The sequence below is a fragment of the Stenella coeruleoalba genome, assembly GCF_951394435.1.
Source record: "Stenella coeruleoalba genome assembly, chromosome: 4".
Taxonomy (NCBI): domain Eukaryota; kingdom Metazoa; phylum Chordata; class Mammalia; order Artiodactyla; family Delphinidae; genus Stenella; species Stenella coeruleoalba.
The window spans coordinates 3,095,498-3,123,189 of NC_137149.1; the positions used below are offsets into that span (position 1 = coordinate 3,095,498).

At 53.1% G+C, this 27,692-nt stretch overlaps 1 protein-coding gene across 2 annotated transcripts in view; it reads left to right on the plus strand.

Moving 5' to 3' along the window:
• The first annotated feature begins 3,264 nt into the window (after positions 1-3,264).
• The window catches only part of ACOX3 (acyl-CoA oxidase 3, pristanoyl), a 48,027-nt gene continuing 23,599 nt past the window's right edge, over positions 3,265-27,692 (plus strand). The window contains exons 1-9 of one of the 2 annotated variants that reach the window (XM_079919899.1): positions 3,265-3,559; positions 10,329-10,484; positions 10,795-11,025; positions 11,900-11,974; positions 12,468-12,557; positions 14,920-15,063; positions 19,749-19,837; positions 25,150-25,246; positions 27,090-27,272. In XM_079919899.1, coding sequence (XP_079776025.1) covers positions 10,341-10,484; positions 10,795-11,025; positions 11,900-11,974; positions 12,468-12,557; positions 14,920-15,063; positions 19,749-19,837; positions 25,150-25,246; positions 27,090-27,272 — 1,053 coding nt within the window. In that variant the 5' untranslated portion in view covers positions 3,265-3,559; positions 10,329-10,340. The remainder of the gene's footprint in view (positions 3,560-10,328; positions 10,485-10,794; positions 11,026-11,899; positions 11,975-12,467; positions 12,558-14,919; positions 15,064-19,748; positions 19,838-25,149; positions 25,247-27,089; positions 27,273-27,692) is intronic. The other variant, XM_079919900.1, reaches the window with a different exon arrangement.

Below are 27,692 nucleotides of genomic sequence, written 5' to 3' on the forward strand. Positions count from 1 at the left end.
CCAGGGCTGCCATAAAAAATTACCACAAAATGGATGGTTTAAAACAACGGAAATTTATTCTCTCACAGATCTGAAAGCTCGGAGGGGGAATCTATTCCTTGCCTCTCAACTTCTGGGGGTCGCCAGCAATTTTAAGTGTTCCTGGGCTTGTGGTCACTAACTCTAATCGCTGCCTCTATGGTCATGTGGCCTTCTTGTGTTTCTCTGCGTCTCTTCTCCTGCAAAGACCCTATTTCCTAATAAGGTCACAGGTACGGTGGGTTAGGACTTTGGCATGTCTTTGGGGGGAGACATAATTCAACCTCCGCCGCTATGCAAAGATGTTTAGCCAGGTGGGATAGCCAAAAGATTAATAATTACAAACCTTATTAGTTGCTAACATGTGGAGGGACCTGGGCTAAGTATTGAGGATGCCGGGCGAAGGAAGATCCTGCCCTTGAGGAACCTTCAGGCCGACAGAGGAGGCAGACAGGTAAGACAATGATCAAGGAATATGAAAAGTGCACCAGTCAAGAGGCTGTCAACAGTCAAGAGGGGTGCAGAGGCTGCAGAAGGAGGGAAGTTTTTTTTACACTATAAGGCTCCTCTGGGACTTTCCTGGTGGTGCAGGAAATCCGCCTGCCAATGCAGGGGACATGGGTTCGATCCCTGATCAGGGATGATCCCACATGCCACAGAACAACTAAGCCTGTGAGCCACAGCTACTGAAGCCCGCACACCTAGAGCCCATGCTCTGCAACAAGAGAAGCCACCACAATGAGAAGCCCATGCACCTCAACGAAGAGTAGCCCCCGCTCCCTGCAACTAGAGAAAGTCTGCGCGCGGCAACAAAGACCCAACGCGGCCAAAAGTAAATTAATTAAATAAAAAGTAAAAATAAAAGCCCTTGCCTGCTGATCGGCAGTGGGTAGTTGGCCTTTGGACAGGAGTCCACCTTCTCCCCTGGTTGCTGACTCGTGAATAAAGCAACCTTTCCTTTACACCAACACCTGCCTCTCAAGTATCAGCTTTCAAGTGGCAAGCAGTTGGACCTGAGTGCAGCAATGAGAGGTCATAAATCCAGAGACCAATGTTTAGGGGGAGGTGGAAAATTCCAGTTCGATGGGGGCGGTATCCCTGCATAAGCTCATGCCAGTTCCCTGCCAGAAGCCCACACATTGAATCAAAATTGCACGTATCCTGCCTCTTGGGCTCTTGCCTCTTGGCCTCCTGCCTCTGACGTCCCACACAGGCTGGTTCCTGCCTCCCTTGCCACCTCATTTCCCTTCCCTCACCTGCTAAGTCCTGCACGGGGTGCTTCTCGTCCTTGGAACTTGGAAGCTCATTCCCCTCTCTCCCACTCTGTTCCCTCTGCCTGGAATGCTCGTTCCCTATCTTCTCCCAATTAAGAGCTCAGATTAAATGTCCTCTCCTCAGACAGGGCTTCCCGAACGACCCCCGCCCCACCAAAAAAAGAGCCCTCCAGACACCTCATATCTTATTGCCCTGTTTTGTTTTCTTATAATTATCCAAGCGTTGTAGTGTGTTTTGTTTCCTTCCTCTGGAACACAAGCGTCCTTAGGTCAGGAACTCTATCTGGCTTGTTTGCCACCATAGCCCTAGCTTAGTTTTTGGCACACTGGACACACCCAGTGATAATTTCTGAGTGAAAATGTCCGTGAGGGAAGGCAGTGTGTCAGAGCCAGGCTTAGGTCAAGGTTGCAAGCCGTGGCCTGGGGTTGGGAGTGGTCTCAGGATACTGATAGCCTAGAGAACTTCCAGTGAGGTTGGAAATGTTCTATGTCTGCATCGTCTGAAACAGTAGCCACATGTGGCTACGGAGCATGTGAACTGTAGCTAACGCAACTGCGGAACTTAATGTGAAATGTATTTAACTAATGCACATTTGAATTAAAATAGGCGCATGAGGCTAGTGGCTACTGTACTGGACAGTGTGACTCTAGAGATACCCAGGTGGGACTCCCAAACACCCTCCAGGCTGGGTCCTCAACATCTAAGTGCCGGACGCCGGTGGAGCTCAGGGAAAGCAGCGGCTGAGGCTTCAGTGGGAAGGCCCTCTAGGCTCTGAGTGTCCTGAGTGCCAGCCCTATCGTGCTGACTGAACATGGGCTTCACGCCACTTCAGTAGGAGCCCATCCTCCCCATTACTTTCTAAGTTCTCAGCCAGACACTCCCCTGACGCCAAGCCTCCTTCAGTATTTAAACCCTTTGGATTGAATTGTTGGGTTTATGATTTCCAAAAATAAATTGTTTCATTGACTCATGCCTGTAACATTTGCCACGAAGATCAAAGCTTCGGCGCTTTCTGTGTGCATCTCATGCAAAACCATATTGAATTGCATAACTCTTTCCCAATACCGTTCTCAGCTGCCTACTACTTGATGTAGATTTACTACGGGGAAGGAGGTTGGTGCTTGTGGTCCTGGCAGAGCTGTGACAGGACCATACTTGGTACCAAATCATCACGGCCCATCCCAACCCAGTGAGCTGGTGACTCCTTTCCAACCACTCTTCTCTGGATCCTGAACTGGTAAGGGAGGTGGTGGTTGTGGGAGAGAAAGGAGGAAGGGGATAAGGAGAGACAAGTGGCCAGAGTTTTGGAGGAGACTTTAGTGTTAACAATGTGTTCAAATAATTGCAGTTACCAACAATGGCCAACAGAGCAAATGACTCAAAATGAGCAGGGAATGGGTGTGCCTAACAGGGTGGAGTGGGACAGATGTCAAAAGGACAAGAGTGGGCGGATGGGGAGTGACGGCAGAGCCCCAGCAGAGGACAGCCAGATCATCGTCAGCTGAGTTACCGAAAGAGCTTGCACCCTGCCCTACTGCTCACACCAGCTCCTGGCAGCTTTACCAGGAAGTAGCTAAGAAAACATATGCAAGACAGAACTCCCTTTCTCTTCCCCCAGGTGGCTCCTCCTATGTCGGTCTCCATGGCATCTCTACCTACCCAGCAAAACAACCCTGAGTAGTGTGTGAACCCTTCTCTCCCCACCTTGCCACTGCCCAAAAAGTCATTATGTCCACCCAATTCTACCTAGAGATGTCCAAAGCACGTTCCCTGTCAAATGCACGTCAAGCAGTGTCCTAAAACCAGAGAGGGAACAGAATCCCCGGGATTCTTCTGCAGGAAGGTCCACTGGGAAGATCGCCAGGGACCGTCGGAGGAAAGTGCCCCGTTTGCGCGCAGCCTCAGCGGCCTCCGCGCGCGGACGCGTCCTGCGTTTCCCGGGCGACGGGGCGGGCGGCGCGGTGAGATGACGTCAGGGGGCGGGGGAGGAGAACCGGGGCGGTGCGGAAGGCAGGGCCTGTCTGCGGCTGCGCGCGCTCTTCTTCGTCTGGGACTTCGGTCTCTGTCCCGGGGACGAGCGGTGAGCGCCTTCTGTGTGCGCTGGGCGGTGCGAGGACTCGCGAGCCGGAGGGCCTGGCGCATTCCGAAGGTCCAGCCCACCTTAGCCCGGGAGCGTGGGGGCGGCACGTGCAAAGGTCCGGGAGCAAACGTGTGTCCCGCGCGGGATTGCTGGGCGCAGAGGCTGCAAGGGCCGGCGGCCGGGCGGGTAACTGCGCGAGACGTTTTGAGGAGTTACGACATTGTCCCCTGAGGTCACCTAAAGGGAGAATGATCGGATCCGCATGGTAAGGCCATCTCTGAAATTGTCTGCGAGCGGCTGTTGCCACAATAATGGTATGGACATTCCATGCCGGGAACTGCTCCAAGTGCCCCCGTGAATGGCAACAGCCTGCAGACTAGATACAGGACTAGCCTTACCGTGTTGTCATCACCCCCGAGAGGTGACGTGACTTTGCCAAATTCGCCCGACGCGTAAGCTCTACAGTTGGGATCTGACACCAGGCGTCTGGCTTCAGATCCTCGTATGTAACAGCTGAACCATCATGCAGTACTGTTGGTGACCTCAGGCGGCATTTTGCTGCTTAGAATCCTGGCATTTGGGGTGGGATGTGCCTGATGACAGCGTTAAGACCTTGGGCAATTTACTCCACTCTGACAAGCTGCGGTTTCCTCATGTGTAAAGTGAGAGTACTGATTATACTGGGGTTGCCAGCACCGTGGAGATCAACTATTCAGTCTCTGTTAGCAACGTGTGAGATTAACACACCCACCCACACGCAATGTTTGCTCAATAATTGGAGGTTATTATGATAGATGTAATAGGAGCAACGAGAAACGAAAGGGTTCGGTTGGCATTAAAGAGGTGCAATGGGGGGTGGCGGGGGGGGGGGAGGAAGGCTTGGAAACTAATTGGATTATGGGGCACAAAGGAGAAGGGAATTCCAGGATGACACTTGGGTTTATAGATCAACTAACCCTTGGGCCACTGGCAGCAAAGAACTGGCCCTGCAGGGGGACAGGTAGAGCCGGGGGCTGAGGGTGAGTTCCATGCCGAACATTCAGAGTTTGAGGACCTCTGGAACGTGAGAGGAGAGGGGTGTCCAGGAAGCTGCCAGTGAGCACATGGGGCTGGAGGTGTGGAGTTGGGAGCCCTTGGTGAATTAAGTCAGTGTAAACGGATGAGATGATGCAGGGCGAGAGTGGCTGAGGCCCAGTCTGCAAGGAGACAGAAGAGGAGCTGCAGAGGCAGGAGAAGTGTGGTGTTCTGGACCAACCAAGGGATGGGGCCACGTGCAGGGAAGTCCAGAAAGATACAAAGTTCCCTTGGACTTTGTAGCTTGTATTTGGGGGCACTTGGTCTCTGCCAAGAGCCGTGCCTTACTTTTTATTTTATTTTATTTTAAATTTAACCTGTTTATTGAGCTATAACTCATTGTACAATTCACCCACCTAAAGTGTACAGATCAGTGGTTTTCCCTATCCTGTATTCACAGAGTTGTGCAACCAACCCCGCTGTTTAATTCCAGGACGTGTTCATCAGTCCAAAAGAAACCTTGGACACGTTAGTTGTCACAATCCTTATCTTCCCACCTCCCCAGCTCCTGGCAGCTGCTAACCTACTCTCTGTCTCTCTCTTTTTACCCTATCTGATCATTTCACTCAAATGGGATCATTCGGTCTGTTATCTTTCAAGTCTCACTTCTTTCACTCAGCATCATGTTTTCAAGGTTCGTCTACATTGTGGCATATGCCAGTACTGCCTTCCTTTTTGTGGCAAATCACATTTCATTGTACAGAGAGACTACATTTTATTGATGAACATATGGGTTGTTTCTACTTTGGGGTTATTATACATGCTGCTATGAATATTCTTTGGATATTTATTTTCATTTCTCTTGACTATATTCCTAGAAGCGGAATTGCCGGGTCATGTGGTAACAGTATACTTAAGCTTTTGAACGCTTACCAAATTTTCCAAAGTCACTGCACCATTTTACATTCCCACCAGCAATGTATAAGGGTTCCGGTTTCTCCGCATCCTCATCAACACTTGTTATTATCTATCTTTCTGATCCATGGCCATCCTAGGGTATGCAAAGTGGTATCTTATTTTGGTTTCGATTTGCATTTCCCTGATGGCTAATGCGGTTGAGAGTCTTTTCGTGAACTTGTTGGCCATTCGTATATCTTTGGAGAAATGTCTATCTGAGCCGTTTAAATTGGGTTATTTGGCTTTATTATTAAGTTTTAAGATTCTTCGTGTAGCCTGGGTACAAGTCCCTTATCAATATATGATTTTCAGATCTCTTCCCCCATTCTCTGGGTTGTCATTTCACTTTAAAAAAATTTTTTATTGGAGTATAGTTGATTTGCAATGTTGTGTTAGCTTCAGGTGTACAGCAAAGTGAATCAGTTGTATATATAGCCACTCCTTTTTTTTTTTAAGATACTTTTCCCATATAGGCCATTACAGAGTATTGAGTAGAGTTCCCTGTGCTATACAGCAGGTTCTTATTAGTTATCTATTTTATATATAGTAGTGTGTATGTGTCAGTCCCAGTCTTCCAGTTTATCCCTCCCTCCCCCTTGCCCCCAGTAACATAAGTTTGTTTTCTACATCCGTGGCTCTACTTCTGTTTTGTAAATAAGTTCATTGGTACCCTTTTTTTTTAGATTCCACGTATAAGCAATATCATATGATATTTGTCTTTCTGTGTCTGACTGACTTCACTCAGTATGACAATCTCTAGGTCCTTCCATGTTGCTGCAAATGGCATTATTTTGTTCTTTTTTATGGCTGAGTAATATTCCATTGTGTATATGTGCCACATCTTCTTTATCTGTTCTTCTGTTGATGGACATTTAGGTTGCTTTCATGTCCTGGCTATTGTAAATAGTGCTGCAATGAACATTGGGGTGCGTGTATCTTTTTGAATTATGGTTTTCTCCGGGTATATGCCCAGCAGTGGGATTCCTGGATCATACGGCAACTCTATTCGTTTTCTAAGGAACCTCCATACTGTTTTCCATAGTGGCTGTGATAGTGACCAGGGTTCTTGGCCTTCCCCAACCAATAGAAAGTAATCAGAGGCCAGACAAGAAATTCAAACAAGGCTTTATTGGGACCCCTGCTGCAGCAGAGGGGAGCAAAAAACAGGTAGCCTTGCTGGCTCGCTCCCTGAGGGGGTGCGAGCTGCTTCCTTATATGGGGTGAGGGTAGGGGTGTGTACAGCGGTCGAGCCGGAGGGGTGGCTTAGGAGGTTTGCCCATCCCTTAGGGGGGGTTGAGTGCAGGGGGCATGCTCAGGACCCTGCTTTTGCTCCCGGCTCTTCAGAAGTGGCATTTGAGTTTTTTGGTCTTTTGTATATTTTGTCCAGAATTTGCCCCAACTGCCCATGCACGCAGTTATTTTTAGTCCCGTATAGTTTCTTTGTCTTTTGTTGCTCAAGGAGAGGTGTGTCCATGTGCAAGCGCTGCAGCAAAGGGTCCCAGGTCCCAGGCCTGTCTCAGTTGTATCAGTTTACATTCCTACCCACAGCTCAGGAGGGGTCCCTTTTCTCCACACCCTCTCCAGCATTTATTGTTTGTAGATGTTTTGATGACGGCCGTTCTGACCGGTGTGAGGTGACACCTCATTGTAGTTTTGATTTGCCACTTTCTTGATGGTGTCCTTTGCAGCAAAACATTTTCATTTTGATGAAGTCCAATATGTATATTTTTTCTTATGTTGCCTGTGCTTTTGGTATCATCTTTAAGAAGGCTTTGCCTATCTTGAAATTATAAAGATTTACTCTTATATATATTTCTGAGTTTATAGCTGTAGCTTTTACATTTAGATCTGTGATCCATTCTGAGTTAATTTTTGTGTATGTGTGTGGCAAGAGTTCAACTTCATTCCCTTGCATGTGGTTACTCAGCTGCCCCAGCCCCATTTGAGAAAAGACTGTTTTTCTCCATTGAATTGTCTTGGCACCCTTCTCAAAAAGCAATTGACCCTACATGTTAAGGTTTATTGCTGGACTCTCAATCCTATTCCATTGATAAATATGTCTATCTTTATGCCGGTACCACAGTGTCTTCATTATCGTCACTTTGTAGCAAATTTTGAAATCAAGAAGAAGTGTGAACCTTCCAACTTTGTTTTTCAAGGTGTTTTTGTCTATTCTGAGTTCCTTACACTTCCATATGAATTTTAGGGTCAGCTTTTTAATTCTTGCAAAACAAGCCAGCTAGAATTTTGACTGGGATGACACTGAATCTGTAGATGAGTTGGGGAATATTGGTATTTTCACAATATTAAGTCTTCTGATCCGTTAACAAGGGGTACAAGACTTCCGCCACCAGGGCAGTCGTATTTAGGTCTTAGATTTCTTTCAAAAATGTTTTATAGTTTTCAGAGTACAAGTTTTGCACTTCTTTTGTTGAATTTATTTCCAAGTATTTTATCATATTTAATGCTGTTGTTGATGGAATTGTTTTCTTAATTTCATTTTTGAGTTGTTCGTTGCTAGTATATAGAAACCAGTTGACTTTTTTTTTTTAATATTTATTTATTATTTATTTAGGCTGCGCCAGGTCTCAGTTGCAGCACACAGGCTCTTTAGTTGCTGCATGTGGGTTTCTTAGTTACGGCATGCATGCGGGATCTAGTTCCCCGACCAGGGATCAAACTCAGGCCCTCAGCATTGGGAGCATGGAATCTTACCCACTGGACCACCAGGAAAGTCCCGAAACCAGTTGACTTTTGCTTACTGACCTTGTACCCTGCAAACTGGCTGAACTGATATGATTAATTCTAACCATTTTTTGGAATTTCTGTATACAGAGTCATGTCATCTGCAGATAGAGATAGGTTTCTAATCTGGATGCCTTTAATTTCATTGCTTGCCTAATTACATCGACTAGCACGTCCAGTATAGTGTTGACTAGAAGAGTTAGTGGACATCCTTGTCTCGTTCCTGATCTTAGGGGAAAGGCATTCAGTCTTTCATATTTAAGTACAATGATAGCTATGGGGTTTTCGTAGATGCCTTTTATCAGATTAAATAGCTTTTATCAAACTGTTTCTAGTTTATTGAGTTTTTGTCATGAAAGGGTGTTCAATTTTGTCAAATGCTTTTTCTGCAGCTGTTGATATGACCATGTGTTTTGTCCTCTATTCTGTGGATAGGGTGTATTACATGAATTGATTTTCAAATGTTGAATCAGCCTTACATTCCTAGTATAAATTTCACTTGGTCGTGGTGTATAATCTTTTCTGTATGTTGCTGGATTTAGTTTGCAAGATGTATTGAGGACTTCTGCTATATTCACGAGGGGTGTTGGTCTGTAGTTTTCTTGTGATGTCTTTGGTTTTGGTTTCAAGGGAATACTGGCTTAATGGAACACTTTACAGACATGTTCCTTACTCTTTTTTTTGCGGGGGGGGGGGAATGGGGGGAAGGGTTTGTAGATTACTGGTATTCTTCTTCAAATGTTTGGTAGAATTCACACCCGAAAGCCTCTGGCTTTTCTTTGTGTGTCGTTTATGGATTCCTAATTCAATCTCTTTACTTGTTATAGGTCTATTCACATTTTCTGTTTCTTCATGAGTCAGTTTGGGTAGATTGTGTCTCTTGAGGAATTGGGCCATTTTATGGAGTGTATCGGACTTGTTGGCATTCAGTGGTTCATAGGATTCCCTTAGAATCCTTTTTATTTCTTTAAGGTCGGTAGTCATAGCCCCTCCTGGGTTCCTGAAGTGAGTAATTTGTGTTTTCCCTCTTTTTTAACTGGGTCAATCAAGCTAAAAGTTTGTCCATTTTGTCAGTCTGTTCAGAGAACCAACTTCTGTTTTTGTTGATCTTCTCTTTTCTATTCCATCCTTTGGGCTCTAATCTTTTATCTTCTTCCTTTCTGCTTGCTCTAGGTTTAGTCTGTGGTTTTCCCCAGCATCTTAAAGCGGTGCCTGAAGAGCTTGCCTTGGGCTCAGACTCTGGGTTCAGGTCCCTTCTCTACCACTTCTCAGCGGTGGGGGTTCCCAAAAGACAGCAGGCCTCCCTGAGCTGGGGTTCCTGCATCTTTCGAGAGGGCCAGTAGTACTTGGCTCACAGTTTGCGGGGGCAATGTAAGCTGCAGTCTGTGGAGACATCATCCCTGACACACAAGTGGGTGGGCAGATGTGCCCCTTCCCATCTTTTCCTCTGTCACACACACAGGAGACAGAGGTGCTTCACCGGTAGAGACCACTTTCCCATTGTGTATCAGCAACCTTGACCGTCATACTCAGAGTCCGACATCCTAGACTATTCTAATGTTTAACTAGAAGGACTTAAAGGTTCCCTTGGGCCTTAGAGAGTTGAGCTGGGGACTCTGCTCTCCTGGTGGCCCTCTAGGTCTGTGTTCACAAGCGTCTCCCATCCCTGGCTTCATTGGCCCAGGCACTGTGGAAGAGGAGCCAGTCTGCTCAGAAAATTCCAGATCGAACCTTTGGTCAAGAGAGCTGGGTTGCTCTGTTAGTAGAAGCCAGACATCCCCCATCCAGGCTCTGGGCAGGCATCCCCCGTCCAGGCTCTGGGCGGGCATCCCCCGTCCAGGCGGGCTCAAGGGGACCCTAAGGGTGTGGCCAGAGTGCACTGGCCAGCGCCGGCTGGACTCCAGGGCGAGGCTTCCTGGGCCACCGGTCTAGATGGCCCGGCGGGGGCGAGGTGTCTTCAGGCCGGGCTGTAGCACGCAGAGCCCTGGACCCTGGTGCTTCACAGCGCCGGCCCTGGGCTGCCCTTTGCCCCCGTCCAACGCCTCATCACCTTGGTTCAGGAATAGAAACGCGGAGCGCTCACCTCCTCTCCGGGAGGATGGCCGTCAGCTCTGTGGCCCCCGCCGGCTGTCCCTTCACAGTCAGAGCTCGTTTGCCCTTCACAGCCTGCTGCACACGTGCCGTTGTTGGTGATGGTGTGAGTAGGACGCGAGCTGACTTGGTTCATGTGTCTGTGCAGGTGGCGGGAGCGATGGCGCCCCTTGGGGAAGGGAGCGATGACCCCGTGCTGCCAGACCTGCCCCGGGGGCCCCTGCATGCGGCCCGCGCCCGCGCCTCCTTCCCCTGGAAGGAACTGGCGCTGTTCTGGGAAGGGCCGGACATGCTGCGCTTCAAGGTGAGGCTGGGCTGGGCGGCGCCGGGGGACCCTCGCGGTCGGGCAGGGTCTGCTGGGTGGCTGGGTCCTCGGCAGAAAGGTGGGGCGGGCCCTCGGGGAATCATAGGGAGCCGGGAATGCATGAACACAGAGGCCTGGGGCCCTCCGCTCTCCCCTGGGAAGGACTCTCGTCTCTGTCCCTGCATTTCTGGGTTACACTGCACGTCTGAGGCCATGAGACGTGGCCACGAGAAGTCCACATAAGCCAGAGCATAGCGACATTCCATACTTTACCTCCAAATCAGCCATTCCGCGCCCCCTGCGTTTCCAGAAAAACATCTTCTCGGCGCTGGAGAACGACCCCCTCTTCGCCCATCCCCCCGGCAGTCTCTCGCTGGAGAAGTACCGGGAGCTGAACTTCCTGCGCTGCAAGCGGGTCTTCGAATACGACTTCCTCCGCGTGGAGGACTTGCTGGGGAACCCGCTGAGGGTCCTGGCGCTGATCCAGTGCCTGGGCATGTACGACTGGTCCCTGGCCACCAAGTTCTTCCTGCACACGCTGGTGAGTCGGCCCCGGGAGAGGAGAGGAGAGGGATCCCCGCTCTCACCCTGCGCCCCGGGGCCACGACGACTCTCTGTCCACGTGGACCTAAAACTCACTCAGCCTGTGAGAGGGAGACAGGTGCCTTTGTGGGTTCGTGGTTGTCAGCGTTTGCCTGCTTCTAAAGTTTTGGGAGATCTGTGCGTTGGGGAAATATTCATTTAAAGAGATTTCTAGAAAATAAGGTAGGAAGCAAAAGCAGAGATGAGAATGTGGGGGCAGATCTTGTGACTTTTAGTGAGAAGGCCAGTGTTTTTTCAGCCATTTATGCAAATATTTACGCGTTAAGTCCTTGGATAAAGTGCAGTGCTGTGAAGTTACAGCCCCATAGGAACAGGAGCGTTGGGAATTTTGCTTTATACCAAAAAAGAAAGAAAGGGAGGGAGAGAGAGAGAGAAAGAAAGGGGGGGGGGGGGAGAGAAAGTAGGTCAAAGGTGAAGCCTGTGTTTCTGCCTCAAATACGTGGGTAGAGCTGAACTTGAGAAGGCGGCCTCATCCACGTGCTGCGTGAAGGAAAGGTGGGCTCACTCTGCCCTTCCTGCACCCTCATCCCTCATCCAAGCCCCATCTCCTTGCTGTTCATGGACCCTCACAGTTCAGTGTAACTCACGTAAACTGCTTGGGACAAGGACCCAGGTCTCGCCACTCCACGAGCTCAAGGCTGTGTCTCAGGGGACCCTGGACCTTGGACGCCAGTGCCCTTACCTCTGGGGACCTGATGACCTCGCTATGGGATGCTGTGGTGCTGAGGGACCACGGTAGGGTGGGTGTGAAGTCCCAGGGCGGCGGCACTCATTAGCTTCCACCTTTTCACGTCATGGTGTTCTGTTTTCAGACCTTTGGATCAGCGATCTACAGCTCTGGTTCTGAAAGGCATTTCAAATATCTTCCAAAGATCTTCAATATGGAGGTCAGTTGAGGGTCGTGGTGAGTCGTGAGTTCACGTCTTGTTCCCTGTTCCCCTTAGAGGTTTGTGGAAAGGGCAGCTTGCAGCAGGGGGTAGGGATGCTCCTCTTATCTCATGATGTTTCTAGGTTTTTCACCAAACAGCTAAGGCTGTTGTTTGCCAAACTGGGGTGTGCCACATCCCCAGCATTATAGGAATTTAGGTTTTCGTTATCGAGGTAAAGCCTTCCGTTCTCTTCTGCTGCCCGGGAGCCGTTCTTGCCGCCGTGCTGACTTAGCGAGGCCGCCGTCAGCTCTTCCAACCTGCTGTTCTCACAGGCGGGAGCTGCGGCCGGCGGCCGGCACGGCAGGACGGCTCAGTAAGGTCACTGGTTGTTAGATAGGAAATGGAGATTCGGGGCTTTGATGGGGGGTTTAGGCCATAAGGGAAAGGGTGTTGGCAGGGCCCCTCCACGAAGGGGACCCTCGCCTTACATCATTTTCTGTTTCCACATTAGATTTTTGGATGTTTTGCTCTGACTGAAGTGAGTCACGGGAGTAACACCAAGGCCATGCGGACGACCGCACACTACGACCCCACCACTGAGGTAGGTGATACCCGCCCGTCTGTCTCTGGGCTTCGAGCACATGAAACGTGGTGTTGTCCTGTAATAAGACCAGGAAACCCGTCTTTTTACGTGAGTGCACACTGAGATCTGTCACGCAGAACACTGGAGCTTAGGAGATAAAGGCTGTGAGATGTGAAACCCAGTCCCACCCGGAAATCTGTCCTGGTTTGCATTTGGGTGGCATTTGAATGTGGTGAAAGCACGAGCTACCATTGGGTACAATTTATTTCTTTGTTTACCAGGTTTGGTGTTTGATTTGTAAACCGTTCAGTCTGCTCCTGCTTTGTAGAACAAGCAGTAAAGAAGATTCCCTGTGACCCTTGTCCCTCTCTAGCTGTCTGTCTGCATCCCCTGCCTGTGGCCAGGCTCTTTCGGGCAGTGGCCCGGCCCCTCCGGTCCTGGCGCTCCTCCTGCATTCGTGGATTCTCGTGGCACATGTCCGGGCGACCCTGGCCGTCCTTGCTGTCAGAGGGCGCGTGCTCTAGAGGAGGCGAGCCTGTGAACAGATGGGGTCGTGGTGTGTGGGGCGGACGGCAGTGAGGGAGGTGGAGAGGACGGGGCGTGCGGGGGATCTGTGACCTCTGCTGCTCGCATCCCGTGGCCCCTTTGCCCCCATGTCTCCCAGCGGCCCGCATCCTTCTGCCACTTTCTCATGGTGCTGGGATCCTGGGACCCTTTGGCCTCCACCCGCCCAGTTGGTCGTGTGGTTCGACAGAGCCCTGTGCAGCAGAGTGAAGCCGTGTCCCGTGCGTCTGCTCAGCACGCGGCCATCATTCATGGGACAGCGCCGGCCGAGTGTGGGCTGTGTGCCTGCCGTGCTGCAGGCTGGGGGCTCGAGGATGAACCCGAGGAGCCCCCGGCAGAGCAGGGACAGTAGAGCAGTGGACGGGGGTCACAGTGGGCGCCCCGCAGGCTGCCGGACGGTGCCTGGGAGCAGAGCCGAGGGTCAGCCACGCTTTCGGGGCTGAGAGCAGGCCGCGTGACCTCTTGGGTTCTCACCCGTCATTTAAGCCACGACATACCTTTGTCTGCACCCAGGTCTTTCTGGCTCTCGGCCTTCTCTTTCCTTGGCTCCCGTGCCCCTGGGCTCTCGGTGTAGGGGGGGCGGGGGGCTTCCAGCTCTGGCGCAGAGAGGTCAGTGCCTGGTGGCCTGGTGGCCTGGGTGGAACGTGGACAAGCAGTTGTTTTTGACCCCGTTCCTCTTGGCGTTTTTCCTTAAGTGCAGATCGGTCAAGATTAGGATCCCCGAGCCTCCCACGGGCCGCGGGTTGTGTTGGTCTAGACAACGGGTATTTGTTGAGCACCTACTGTGCGCTAGAAGCTGCGGTGAGGGCCTGGACTCACAGCGGCGAGCAGGCCGGTGGGACTCTTATGCTGGAGAGGAGACGCCGACGGTCACCGGCGTGGAGAAGCTGGGTGTGCCAGGGCTGTGGAGACGCGGGGGCGGGGGTGAGGAGAGAGTGTGGAGGGTGCGGGGAAGGTGTCTGTATATTATCTCATGCAGTAGCACACGCACAGTTTATAAAATCATACACACCGCCGGTTACAGAAGGGAATTCTCCCTGTGAGCCCTGCAAGAACAAGAGAAGCTGAACTGGAACCGGCCTCCAGGGGCCTCGGGAATTTATGCGGGAGGTGACACGCTCTCCGCTGCCCGCAGGCGCGGTCCATCCAGTGACCAGGACGCCCTCTCCTTGGAGTGTTTCCCGGGCCCTCCATTGGGGCGCCTCCTGGGGGCAGCCCCCAGCCCTGCTTTCCTCTTGCTCTCGTGTTCTGTCCTGCCTCCCCAAGGCCCCGGCTGTGTCCTCGGAGGACCTGTCCCCTCCTGTCTGCTCCTTCTTTAATTCCTGTGCTTGTCTGCCTCGTGCTCCTGGGCTCGTGGGGTGTCATCCCCCCGTCATCTCTCCCAGCCTTTAGGTGGGAGAGACAGGGCGAGCAGAGGGACAGAACGTCGTGAATCAGAGGTGGATGAGGGGTCAGGCAGGCGTGAGGCAGAGGAGGGGACCCGTGCCTCCTCCCAAAGGCCGTGTTCGGGGGGGCTTGCTGGGAAGGTAAACGCTGTCGGGCGTTGGCAGCTTCCAAGGTATTTTGCTTATATTTTATTGTTCGACATACTGGTCATCGTTTTCCATAGGAAGGTGCTTCTTTAAGTCGTAAGACCCAGGACGTGCTCTGTTTAAAAGCAGGGCGACCTGTGCCACGCAGGAGACGACCTGCAGCCTCTTCTTACTCCTGCCTCAAGAGGTTTTGAACAGAGAAAATCGAGTGTGTCAAAGACAGAAAGAAATTCCATGTATTCCCCAGTCTCCAGCTGTAACTTTCATTTTTTTCCCTCATGCAGGAGCTCATCATACACTCCCCGGATTTCGAAGCCGCCAAGTTCTGGGTTGGCAATCTGGGCAAGACGGCTACGCACGCGGTGGTGTTTGCTCAGCTGTACACGCCGGGGGGCCAGTGCCACGGGCTGCACCCCTTCGTCGTGCAGGTAAGGGCAGGTGTTACCCAGGGGGTGTCTGGCCAGTCTGGAGACATTTTCCTCACAGCTGGGGACGGGGTGCTTCTGGCATCTGGGGTCCAGACCAAGGGTGCCTTAAATACGCTGTAGTACACACGACAGCCCTGCTGCCAGCCCCCGCCAGAAGCCCGACCCGCCCCAAATGTCAGCATGCTGCCGCTGAGAAGCCCTGAGCCCAGGATCAGCTGGGGGAGGATCTCCATCCTCCTGGGGGCCACACTGGCATGGTGGGACGCCTGTCCCCACCCCCCAGGCTCTGGTAGCTGGTCTCAGGGGCTCCAGGAGTCCCGACGTGAAGTCTGACTTGGGGGCTTTCATGTAGCCCCTTCCTGGGTCACAAACGGAGCTTTGGCCATTGGGGGTGCCTGGGATGGCCGGCCTGTTTCCCGCTGCCAAGGGCGGCTACAGTGTCCCTGGACTTGGAGCTCTGGGAGGTTCTCCAGGACCTTTCTCTCTGGGCTGACTGGATACTGAATGACACCCTGCTTCCCCCACCCCCAGACCCATTCTGACATTTTTTCTTCTCAGAGACTTTTCTGACGGGGGCGGTGCTCTCATGAGAGAAGAAAATCATCATTTTTTTAAAAATTGAGCTGAAATTCATGTAACATGCAATTAACCATTTTATTTATTTTTAAATTAAATTAATTTATTTTCTTGGCCTCGCTGTGTGGCTTGCGGGATCTTAGTTCCCCGACCAGGGATTGAACCCCGGCCCACGGCAGTGAAAACGCAGAGTCTGAACCACTGGACCACCAGGGAATTACCAAAATTAACCATTTTAAAGTGAGCAATTTAGTGGCATTTAGGGAATTCACGATGTTGTATCTCTCTAGTTTCAGAGCGTTTCCTTTCTAGAAGAAACCCCGCGCTCATTCAGCACCGCCTCCCTGCCCCCCTCCCCGGCTCTGGCAGCCAGTGGTCTGCTTTCTGTCTCTATGCATCTCCCTCTCCGGGATGTTTCATATAAAACGCATCACGCGCTGTGTGACCTTTTGTGTCTGACTTCTCTTCACGTGTTTTTGAAGTTCCTCCACGTTGCAGCCTGTCCCAGAACCCCCTTCCTTTTCGAGCCTGAATGGTCCATTATGTGGACGGTCCACAGTCTGTGTATGCATTCGTCCGTTGATGGATGTTGGGTGGTTTCACCTTTTGGCTGTTGGGAGTAATGTCACTGTCAACATTCATGAGCAGTGCCTGTTTGCACACCAGTCTTCAGTTCTTCGGGGTACGTACCTAGGCGTGGAATTGCTGGGTCGTATGGTCATTCTGTGTTCAATTTTTTGTAGAATCCCGTACTAGTTTCCACCATTTTACATCCCCACCTGCAATGCCGAGGGCTCCAGTTTCTTCACATCCTTACCAACACTTGTTATTTTCCTTTTTTCCCCCATAACCACCCTAGTGGGTACGAAGTAGTATCTGGTTGTGATTTTGATTTGCATTTTCTTAATAACCAACAATGTGGAACATATTCTCCTGTGCCATTTGCCTATCTTTGTCAAAATGTCTATTCAAATCCTTTGCCCTGTGGAACCAAGCAGGGACTGAGAAAGCAAAGGCTGTTTGCTCAGAGCTGGCTGAGCCGGGGGTCAGCCTTCGTCAGTGTTATTGGCAGAGACCCAGAGGCAGGCAGAGGCGTGGGCGAGCTTCCCAGTGGAGAAAAGGGGACTCAGGGTGCCTGACGGGGCTGGGGGCTGGGAGGGTCTAGAAGGGGGGGCATCCCGGGTGACTGGTCAGGGGGCAGGCGGGGCCTTCTGGGGTTGGTCCCGAGTCGGAGGCAGGACGACGATTAGGGAGGCCGTCAGTATTGATCGAGTCCTGGCCGATTGTCCAGCGGTGGCTGTTTGGCCTCCTGGCTTGTCACTAGAGACAGCAGTCTGCCCTCCTGCAGGTCCGACTCCCAGCAGACTGGCTCCCGGGGCTGGCGGCTACAGCCCGAGGGTCAGAGCCCTGCTTTCGCACGTGGTCTGGTCATCGTCCAGTTGTAGTATGTTCAGACCCTCAGTTCATGTCTTAATCGGATTGTTTGTGATTTTTGGTGAGTCGCAAGGGTTCTTTTTATATTCTGCATACTAAGCCTTATCAGATGGCTGGTGGGCGAATATTTCCTCCTGTTCTAAAATTGTCTTCACTTTCTCGATAACGTCCTCTGTGCACAAGGGCTCGAATTTTGACGACGTCCAGTTGACCCATTTCCCTTTGGTGCTCATGTCCTTATTTTTCAATTTGCAATGAACCCCTGCAGACCAGGTGTAGTTTTTGATACCTAAGGCAACCATACACTGTTTCTGGAGTACAGATTTGTACCCGAAGTGAACTTCTTACGGAAATCGGACTTGAATGCAACGTCTTTCCGTGTCTCCGGCTCTTAGATTGTAGAGCCATGGTGTTCTGGATTCTGTTACACGTTGTGCTTTAAACACTCAGTAGGATGTTGCAGGCCTCCATCTGACATATCCTCTCTGTGTACTTAGCGCACATCCAGGGCAGGCTCGAGGGCGGCATGAATCCTGCCCTCGTGGAGTTTACCGTCTACTCAGAAAGAGAGGTTGAAATAAGTCATCACAAAACTATTTAATTAGAATGTGCTATGTGCCACAGGTCATTAGCTGATGAGTGGAGGGGTATAATTTTTTTTATTGGAAAATTCAACACGATTAGTTTAATCCAGTGTAGTGGCTACCGCTATTTAGGTACCAATACTTCTTTTCCTTTAATTAAAAAATTTTTGTGGTTTCTTTTTATTGAGGTATACTTGATTTACAACGTTATTTTAGTTTCAGGTGTACGATACAGTGATTCAAAATTTTTATAGTTTTTACTCCATTTAAAGTTATTATTAAATATTGGCCACATTCCCTGTGCTGTACCACGTGTCCTTGTAGCTTATTTACTTTACACGTAGCAGTGTGTATCTACCAGAGGGCGTAATTCATTGCAGTTTTGTTATATCACATCAGGTGGCCAGTCTCCAAATATTATGGGAAATGTTATACGTAAATTGATACAATTTAATACTTTTGAGAAGAGGAGACCATTAACTTAATTCTGGTTTTGACTTTAGTGAGCGTCCTTTCCTTGATTTGACAGGTTAACGTGAAGTTTGTAAGGACGATGTTATCATTTCTTTCTAGATGAACTGAAAACTGGCATTAGCAGTGTTTTTCTGTCTGATTACTTGAAAATCACTAACTGTTTTTCATGTCTCTTCTCCTCTCCATCTTTTTTGTTTTGTTTTTGTTTGTTTTTTTTTTGCGGTACACGGGCCTCACTGTTGTGGCCTCTCCCGCTGCAGAGCACAGGCTCCGATGCGCAGCCTCAGTGGCCATAGCTCACGGGCCCAGCCGCTCCGCGGCATGTGGGATCTTCCCGGACCAGGGCATGAACCTGAGTCCCCTGCATCATCAGGCGGACTCTCAACCACTGCGCCACCAGGGAAGCCCTCCATCTTTTTTTAAAAACGATTTTTTTCTATTTCATAAGAGTTTTTATCTGAATCTTCACTGAACCTTATTGTTTGTCGCTAGCTTTCAATTTTATTTTATCCGTATTATAAAGTTCAACTAAATTAGCTAACTGTTCCACTGAAAGAAAGAAAAACTAGCAATTCATACAAATAGCTAAATTTCTAATAGTACAAATTCAGTAGTTCTTTAACACGGAGTTTTTCTTCAGCCTCCGTGCCGTCGACGTTCGGGGCTGGATAATTCCGTGCTGCGGGACCACCCTGTGCCCTGTAGGATGTTTAGTGACATCGCTGGCCTCTGCCCACTGGATGCCTATAGTACCCGCCACTTATGACGACCCAAAATATCAACAGCCATCGGCAGATGACCCTGGGAGGGGAGGGTGGCGCAGTCACGCCTGGTAGGAATCACTAAAGGTCTTTGAGAACGAAACTCCATACTGTCCGCTTAGACCGCACGAGGCGAGGACCAGGGAGCCAGCTGTCTCTGTGTGTGTTAGGAAGTATATCTACTGGAAGCTCATCTGGGGGAGCAGAGATTTACAAAAGTAATCCACAGCAAGTATGTGCACAGCCGTTTTGTCATTTCATGAAAAGCCAGTGGAAAGTCCTCCATCGAAAACGTGCCTGGGAGATACCTGGCCTCCTCCAGGCAGCACGTCCTAATCAGCTCCTCCGTCAGTGTCCTGGGGCCACCATAACCAAACAGAGCACCACACGCTGGGGGCCTGAAACCACAGAAATTTACTCTCCACAGTCTGGAGGCCAGAGGTCTGAAATCAAGGTGTCAGAAAGGCCACACTCCCCCCGGAGGCTCCATGGGAGGGTCCTTCCTATCTCTTCCAGCTTCTGGTGACCCCCGAGTTCTCGGGCTGTGGTCGCTTCCATCCCGTCTCTGCTTCCATCTGCACGTGGCCCCCCTCTCTCCATGCCCTCTCCTCCTCTGACTCTTGGAGGACAGCGGTCATTGGATTCAGGGCCCACCCAGGTAACCCACAGTGACCTCACCTCCAGATCCTTAATGATATCTGCAAGGACCCTGTCTCCCAACAAGGTCACATGTTTGGAGGACACTTCAACCCACGGCAGCTACACAGAGGGAGCCTGTGGCTCGGTCCCTGGGGGTTTCGAACATTTTCATCTTGATTCTCGTGTGGTCATAAGAGTTCCCATCTGTGGTTTGCAGATTCGGGACCCGAAGACCCTTCTTCCCATGCCAGGGGTGATGGTTGGCGACATCGGAAGGAAGCTTGGACAGAACGGTCTGGACAACGGGTGAGCGCGCACCTTGTACTTGACGGTCGCTCCTCCAGGGGTCGTTCCTCAAGGCTGCCTGCTCAGTACGTCCCCGCTGTGAGCCCACCGGCTCCCTCAGTGCTGTCCCCGTGCCCTCCCAGGCTCCTGCGGGATGTGCCTTACCTCTGCACTTGAGATCATGTTGGGAAGGGCCGGGTCCCGTTTGTACTCCAACCTCAGGAGACATAAGTGGCCCCAAGTGCAGAGCACACAGGCTTCTCCCCGGCAGGGGGCCACTCCAGCTGTCAGGCCAGGCTCAGGCTGGACACCCGTATCCCGTGGGGGCCTCGGCCTGTGACCCGGGCCCTGCTCCCCATCCTGGAGCTCAGGCACCCAACAGGTGTCCACGCTGGTTCTGGGGACAGAGCCGGGTGCCGGGTAGTGGGGGCAGAGTGGCCTGAGATGAGACCTGGGCTTGGGGAGCTGGAGGGGGGCGGGTGGGCAGGGGAGCCACGTCAGGAAGGGCCTTGGAGTCTCCCTGAGGGATTCCCGGGCTCATTCATGGCATGAGTTTTGGAAGCAGATCTGGGTTCAAATCCTGGGTCCACCTCTGCCTCTTTGTGTTATCTTGACCAGCTTTCTTGGCCCTCTCCTCCTCTGTAAGGTGGGCATGATGTCCCCAAGCCGGGCCCTCTCGTAGCCCTGCCTGGGGGCCTTTGCTACTTGTCAGTGCTCTCATCACCTGCGCCTGCGGGCGGGACTCACGTGCCGTCTCCCGGAAAGCCTGGCTGCGCCCCTCTGTTCTCCTGAGACGCTTTCTACCTGGGGGGGAAGCACAGCCGGGGGTTCCTTAGTCGTGCACCTCACGCTGCGTCTCGGGAACGTTTGCATACCTGCCGCTTTGTCGGGGGGCAGAGAACAGAGGAGCCCGCCTCGCTGTAGTTGGAGCCCGCTGCTTATCCTGACCCCGGTCATTCTGAGTGTAAGTCAGGAGCAGCAGCTCATCTCCGAGACAGAAGCTGGGCCAGGTGGTCTCCCACCACCCTAAGCGTGGAGAAACCTCCTTTCAGCTGTCCCCCCTCCCCAGAGGTAGGGGAGCTGGGGGCACGGAGAGTGTCTCAAACCTCTGCTTGGACCCTCAGAACAGGTGGGGCCCCAGCCTGTACCAGAGAGGGCGGGAGAACCATCGATTTTCACTCTGTGTAGCTGGAGGAGAAAACGGAAGGATGTTGCTAAAACGTGAAACCAGAAACACACACACACAGCCCTTCTAACCTATACCTGTCTAGAGCTTTAAGTGCCTCTCTCGCTGGCCTGTGAAAAGAGCCTGTTAATTAATGCTGGAGCCTGGGGTGGGGGGAGGAGGGTGTCAGTTCCCTTCCATCACTGCTCTGTGTGGGTGCATGGGGCCCCCCCGGCAGGGATGGGTCATGTGGCCTGTGGTCCTTGGGGCAGGGGAAGCTCTGCAGCCCTCAGGGCGAGGCCGCCACGCGGCTTGGAGTGTTTGAGAAGATGGACCCGATCTGGCCGAGGTGAGTCAGCGTCAAGGAGGACCATGCGGGAGGTGGAGGTGGAAGGCCCCGTCTTGCTCTGGGCCCTGAGCACGAGCGTCCTTTATTAGATCCACGCGTCCCATTGTGGGACCCGGAAAATGCGTGTACGGTGACTCCATCTGTGGAAGGGTCTGTGCTCACACGTAAGGCCGGGCAGGTGTGTCTCCAGGCGCCTGGCGGTGGGAAATGACCCTCCAGCTGTGAACAAGTGCTGCTGGGTCACTGCTGTCCAAGGAAGGCCTTGGGTGAGGTCACAGATCTCCAGTCCCCATTCATTTGCTTTTACAAGTTAGAACCTTTAACACTGTTTTGGGACATCCGTGAAAAACTCTGCCCTTGGTCCTCCAAATCAAGTCCCGTTTTATTTATTTTTATTTATTTTATTTTTTAACATCTTTATTGGAGTATAACTGCTTTACAATGGTGTGTTAGTTTCGTTTCAGAAACTGTTAGTCCCGTTTTAGAGACTGAGTATTTGTTTCTTATTGCGATGGTCCCAGGGAGTCACACCAACGTAGCAAAGGCCCTCCTAAATAAACATGTCGCGTCCGAGGGGCAAAGCTCTTCTGAGACTCAGCAGTGCCAGCCCGGTGCCGCCAGGGGGCAGCATGGCGACTACCCTGAAGCCGGCTCAGAGCGGCCCCCCCAAACCAGAGTCGCCGTTCCCATGGGGCCACTTGGAGGCCGGCAGACAGGACGTGGAAGCAGCCGTACCCTGCGCCTTTGAAGGTTCAGTGGTGCCTGGGGTCCCTCGGCCGCTGGGCTGGGGCTGGGATGTGGGCCAGGGGCGGTGACGCAGGCAGTGCCCGCCCCGCCAGAAACGCAGCTGTCCCTGCCAGCTTCGGGGCGCACGCCCAGCAGAGGGCGCGCGGGTCTGAATCCCTGGCTTTCCTTGTTTGCAGGCCGCTTGCAGAGCAGGGTCGGGATTGAGATCTTTCATTTTGAAAAAGTGGTCAACAGTTCATAGGTAGGTCACAAGGATTCGTGAGTCTGTGGGAAGACTGTGTAGAAATCAGGGGCAGACGTAAATTGCACGGATTACTTTTAGCCAAATAACTCTAAAAGCAAATCAGGAGAGATCCCTCCAGTGAACGGTTGGGCCTCACCTTCAAGGTGGGCTGCGGGCATCCACCCGCAGGTGAGGCGGGGAAGCGTCTCCAGAGCGGCTGGGAGGACGTCCCATGAGGCTCTGGGGCCCAGGTGGGGCTGGGGCAGCAGTGAGAGGCCCCAGGAGCAAGGAGGCCACCGGGACGTGGAACGGGTGGCCCAGGAGGAAGGGGGTGCGGGGCCTGGGGCAGGGTCTGCCGCCCGCAAGCCCCCCAGCCCTGCCGTATGCTCACGCCATCGTGTCACACGCACACCCCGCGTCAGATACAACCTGTGCGGCCCCCCGCCCCCTGCCCTCGGGGGACACTGGGGATTGTGACCAGGCTGGCCAGAATCGACTGTTCCTGGAACAGCCTTTGCCACATGGCAGTGCTCAAAAGAGAATGTGTAAAATTTCGATTTCAGTTAAGCTCCAGCGAATAGTTTTGCGCCCGTAAATACATTCCGCCTTGTTCCATCCCTGCGTGGCAGGGAGGGTGAAGAGTTTCCACTCCTTAAAAAGGGCGCCCTCAGTTGACAGCATCAGACTTGTGAAAGCATTCCTCGCCTTTCAAGTGGTGAGCTGGACCAGACCAGGGACGTCGGCACTGAGGCCGGGCGTCCTAGAGACGTGGGTCCCGGGGCCAGTCAGAGCCGCCCCACAAAGGCCCCGATGGGTGGCTCCCTCCAGGCAGGGCCTTCGGGTGCTCGGGCCAGGCCTGCGTTTCACACGCCGGAGGGAGACCCTGGCCTGGATGCTGCTGGGGCCCTGGTGGCCTCACGTGCAGAAATCCTAGTCGCTTCCAAAGGAGTTTGGGAGGGGCCGCCCCACGCCCAGCCCCGGCTCTCAGCTCTTCCCCAGGTGCACTGGCTGTGTCACCCTCAAGGCTGCCCCGGGACTCGGGGTTCTGTGGAGGTGCACCAGCGCCCTAAGGACAATGTCTCGCCGCTGTTGATTCATCCCTGGCACTTAGGACGTGTCTGCTGGGTGCCAGGCATGTGGCCCCCTTATAACAGGGTCCCTAACGGCCACCGAAAGGCAAGTGGCTCAGTGGGCAACATGGCCAGGACCGCCATCTAATGGTGCTGTGGGACCCCTGGGTGCTCACCTCGGGGCAGGCGTGGGAATCGTGGCAGGCATCTTGGAGGAGGTGGCAGCGCTCTGAGGGCCGTCGGCCCCGAGGCCAGGAGAGGGCCTGGCCGGCTTGACGGTGACAGGCAGATGTGACCCAGCTACAGGCTGCGGGCTACAAGGAGGCAGCAGCTGACAGGGGTCCCGCCGGAGGGCTCACCACGTTTCCCTACGGGTTTAGATTCTGTTGGTCCCAGGGACCCAAGATTCTCGTGCCGGGTGTGACCATTCCGAGCCGAGGTTTAGACAGGCCTCTGCTCCCGTGTGCGGGACAGGGGGACGAGGTGGGGTCTGGAGAGAGCCAAGGGGGAGACTGTTGCAGGAAATGGGACAAGAAGAGGCACAGACCATCAGGACACAGCTCGGGGTGGGGGTAAGCACCGTGGCTCGGACGGTGGCTGGGGAGCCACACAGCCTGGGATCCAAGGAGGAGCTGGGGGGTGGTACGCGGAGCTGCCCCCCTTCTCCCCAGAGCTGCTTCCTCTGGTTCAGTAAAAGAATGTTCCGTGTGACATCGAAACTGCTTAGAAGTCAGATAAGGCGCTGTCGGAACTGTTGATATTTTAAGATGGTTTGGGTTTTTCTGCACAGTGTCCGTACCACCCGTTACTTCGCATAACCTTGTTCCTGCGCTGTCGTGAGATAGATCTTCCTTCCTGACAACCACAGAAAACACCTTCGATTACTGACACACGCGTGTTCCCCAGGGATGCGTGTGCACGCGTGTTCTCAGCTGCTCAGGGAAGCTGACTCGCCTGCCCTGGAGCCCTAATGGGATGGTGCAGTACCCCTGTTTGACTCGGGACGTTTAAAACCTCAGTTTGCTGACTTTGTCACTCCGTGTGTGGACTCTGGTGTGGGAGTCAAGTGTGAGAACCGGAGATTCTCATCTTTATGAAAACGGTCCCGCCTTTTCTGCTGAATGACCGGTCCCAGGTGTTCTGGCCGCAGCGAGCGAGGACGTTTCCTCCCAGCATGTAGTGTAGCGGGAGCCCGCGTGCAGCCCTGAGGCCCGAGCGCCGGCGGTAGTGGGGGTGGGGGGGCTCGCCTCCATCATTACCAACAGACGGCCGCTTTAGCTCACGCAGAGCCCATCACTCACACCACCTTTTGCTTACGCCTACTTTTTTGGATTAAAAAATTAGTTGAAATGTCTTGTCTACTGGTGCCTTCTCTCTCCTGCGTTTTTGTTTTGTTGTGTTTTGTTGGGTTTGTTTTTCTTGGTCTTTTGGGGATTATGTCACCTTTTGAGCTGTGCTTTGCCTTTTTTTTTCTTTTTTTTTTTTTTTTTGCGGTACGCAGGCCTCTCCCTGTTGTGGCCTCTTCCGTTGTGGAGCACAGGCTCCGGACGCGCAGGCTCAGCGGCCATGGCTTACGGGCCCAGCTGCTCCGTGGCATATGGGATCTTCCCGGACCAGGGCACGAACCCCTGTCCCCTGCATCAGCAGGCGTACTCTCAACCACTGCACCACCAGGGAAGCCCTGTCCTTTGCTTTTATTTGACTGAGTTTCAGGAGGGAGAGGAGATAAACCCCGGGGGCCGACCCCAGTTTAACCAGAAGTGCTGTGTCTCCACACAGATTTGCCATGTTCCAGAAGGTCAGGATTCCTCGCCAGGACCTGCTGAACCGCTCAGGAGATATCACCCCCGAGGGCACCTACGTCACCCATGTTAAGGTACAGCTGCCTCCAGGCCCACAGGACACCCACCCCCTGTGCTCAGAGGGGGAGAGTCACCACAGGAGCCCGTGGCCCGTGCAAACCTGTCTAGGATCAGGTCCCAGTGCCGCCAACAGGGACGGGAGTGCTTGGGTCGGCCACACCCCCAGGGCCCCGAGCACGATGACCTCCCCCCACCCCGCCCCTGCCAGCCCCCCGGCATTTCAGTCAGGGAGGTTGCCCCCGCCGGTGCTGATTCCCACCAGGGGCTTAAGAGTGAAGGGTCGCCTTGTGGGCTGTGCACCAACGGGGGTGACAGTGTCCTCTGGTGTCTGACCACGCCCCTAAGTTCATTGAGTGTAGACATGCAGTGGCACGGCCCCGGGCGCTTTCCAGACGTGGCCAAGTCGGGGTAGCTGAGCCCTCCCAGGCCTGAACCCACAGCCGGGATGACGCGTCCCGGCAGCACGTGTGCGTGTGAGAACCTCGCCTGACGTTGAGCTTCGGCTGCTTGGAGCCGAGAGAACAGGGCTTCAACGAGTGTGACGGGTACCTTCAGATGACGAGAGAAGCTAGAGGTGACACGGGAAGCCGTTCAAGAATGGAAACAGCGCTATAAAAAGTGAATGAAAAGTACGAAAGTAAGTCATCGAGAGAACCCAACAGATGGGGCACCTACAGCGGGAGAGTGAATTAGCGGTTGGAAATCAGAGTGAAGGAGGCGGCTGGAAAGGATGGAGAGAACCACGGGGACAACGTTTTGCAGAAACGATGAAGATAAATGTCTCTAAAGTAAAGAAGGAAGAAAACCTTGACAGAGGGGCCCATAGAGGGGGAGTCAGGGTCTCCCATCCCACACTCACTGCGGAGAAGTGTCAGAACCTCGTAGAGAAGATGCTGAGGGCTTCCAGAGACGGGATGCTGGGCCAACTCCCACGGAATAGAAGCCCCTTTAGTCTCAGAGTTCTCCGGCACGACGCCGAACGCGAGAAGTCAGTGAGATGACGCTTCAAACCATTGAGGGCAAACAACTGTAAACACACTTCTTCTAAATCCAGCTGGACTGTCATTCGTGCGTGAGAACAGAATCAATATTGTCGGCCAGAGGCTTGACGTGTTGCCACACAAATACCAGCGTGGACATGATTTTGGAAGAAAAGTCCGAATAGTAAAATAAGTGAACCCAGGAGGAGCAGCAGGGGGTAAGGGAGGTGCGCGTGATCGGATAACTGGGTGAGCCTCACGGGCAGAGGTACCCAAACGCCGCCGACGGCCCTTAAAGCACGAGCCGCTGTTGGAAACAGCGATAAGCGCGTTGCGATTTACAACACGTCAAAAATAGACGCACACGGGCAATTACCCGGTTTCAGAGATCACAAAGGACAGCAGCTGACCATCACACCGCTTAGAATGGTGGTTTGACGGACCGGGAGGAATCCCAGGTGGGGGGTGAGGGGGTGGGGGAAGGAGCCTGGTTTATAAACGAAATGTCGGTGCCAGCCATGCCCTCTGCTTCGGCTCCTGCGTCGCTCTCGGCACAACTGTCCGGTCCTCGGTGGGATTGGGAGCGGGGCTTCGTACTTCCCGGTGGCCGTTTGCAGGTCTCTGCAGATGGTACATCTGCCCGGGGCCCCGTCCTCCTGTCACTAGGCATCCTCTGTGCCTCCCCACAGCATCCCGTGATGGGGACGCCGGCCCCCATGCAGCTTGGCCTCCTGGGCCCAGGGGCCTGTGCCTGGGGCGCCCTGGGGGCAGGGCCTGGAAGTGTTGAGTGAATAAAGGAGCGCCCCTCCACGTCTGTGCCCGTCCCCAAGACAGCCTGCGGGTCCCAGGTCCACCCTCACCTGCCTTCCTCCTGCAGGACGCCAGGCAGCACTTCAGCGAGTCCCTGGGCAGCCTGTCCTCCGGCCGGGTCGCCATCGCGGGCATGTCCGTCGTGAACCTAAAGCTGGCCGTGTCCATAGCTCTGCGTTTCTCAGCCACCAGGCGTCAGTTTGGACCAACAGACGAGGAGGAAGTACCGGTGCTGGAGTATCCGATGCAGGTACAGCTTCCGCAGGCGTGAGTTCACTTCGTTCTGCTCCGCGTGCAGACATACCTCCTCTCTTAGGTCGCTGCACCTGGGTTGCTGGTTGCTGGTCAGGCCTCTTCAGGAGTTAACAGAGGGAGTGACAGACACAGGGAAGGAGTGCGGCGTCTGGGGCCACACGCGGTCTCGATAAATGGTCTTTAGTTGAACAGGAGTGTGTGCGACCAGCAGGACGCGCTCTGGTGAGGCCGAGGGAGCAGGTGCGCACGCTCATCCCACCTGCGGGACCCTGACGTCCAGGCCACACTCCAACGCGCTCGTCCCATCCCTGGGAAGTGACCCCGGGACACAGCGGCTGAGGGGGCAGCACTGTTCGTGGTGACGTCCTCTAGCAGGGGGGACGCTCGCCTTCCGGGTCCTCCGAGATGCGGCAGC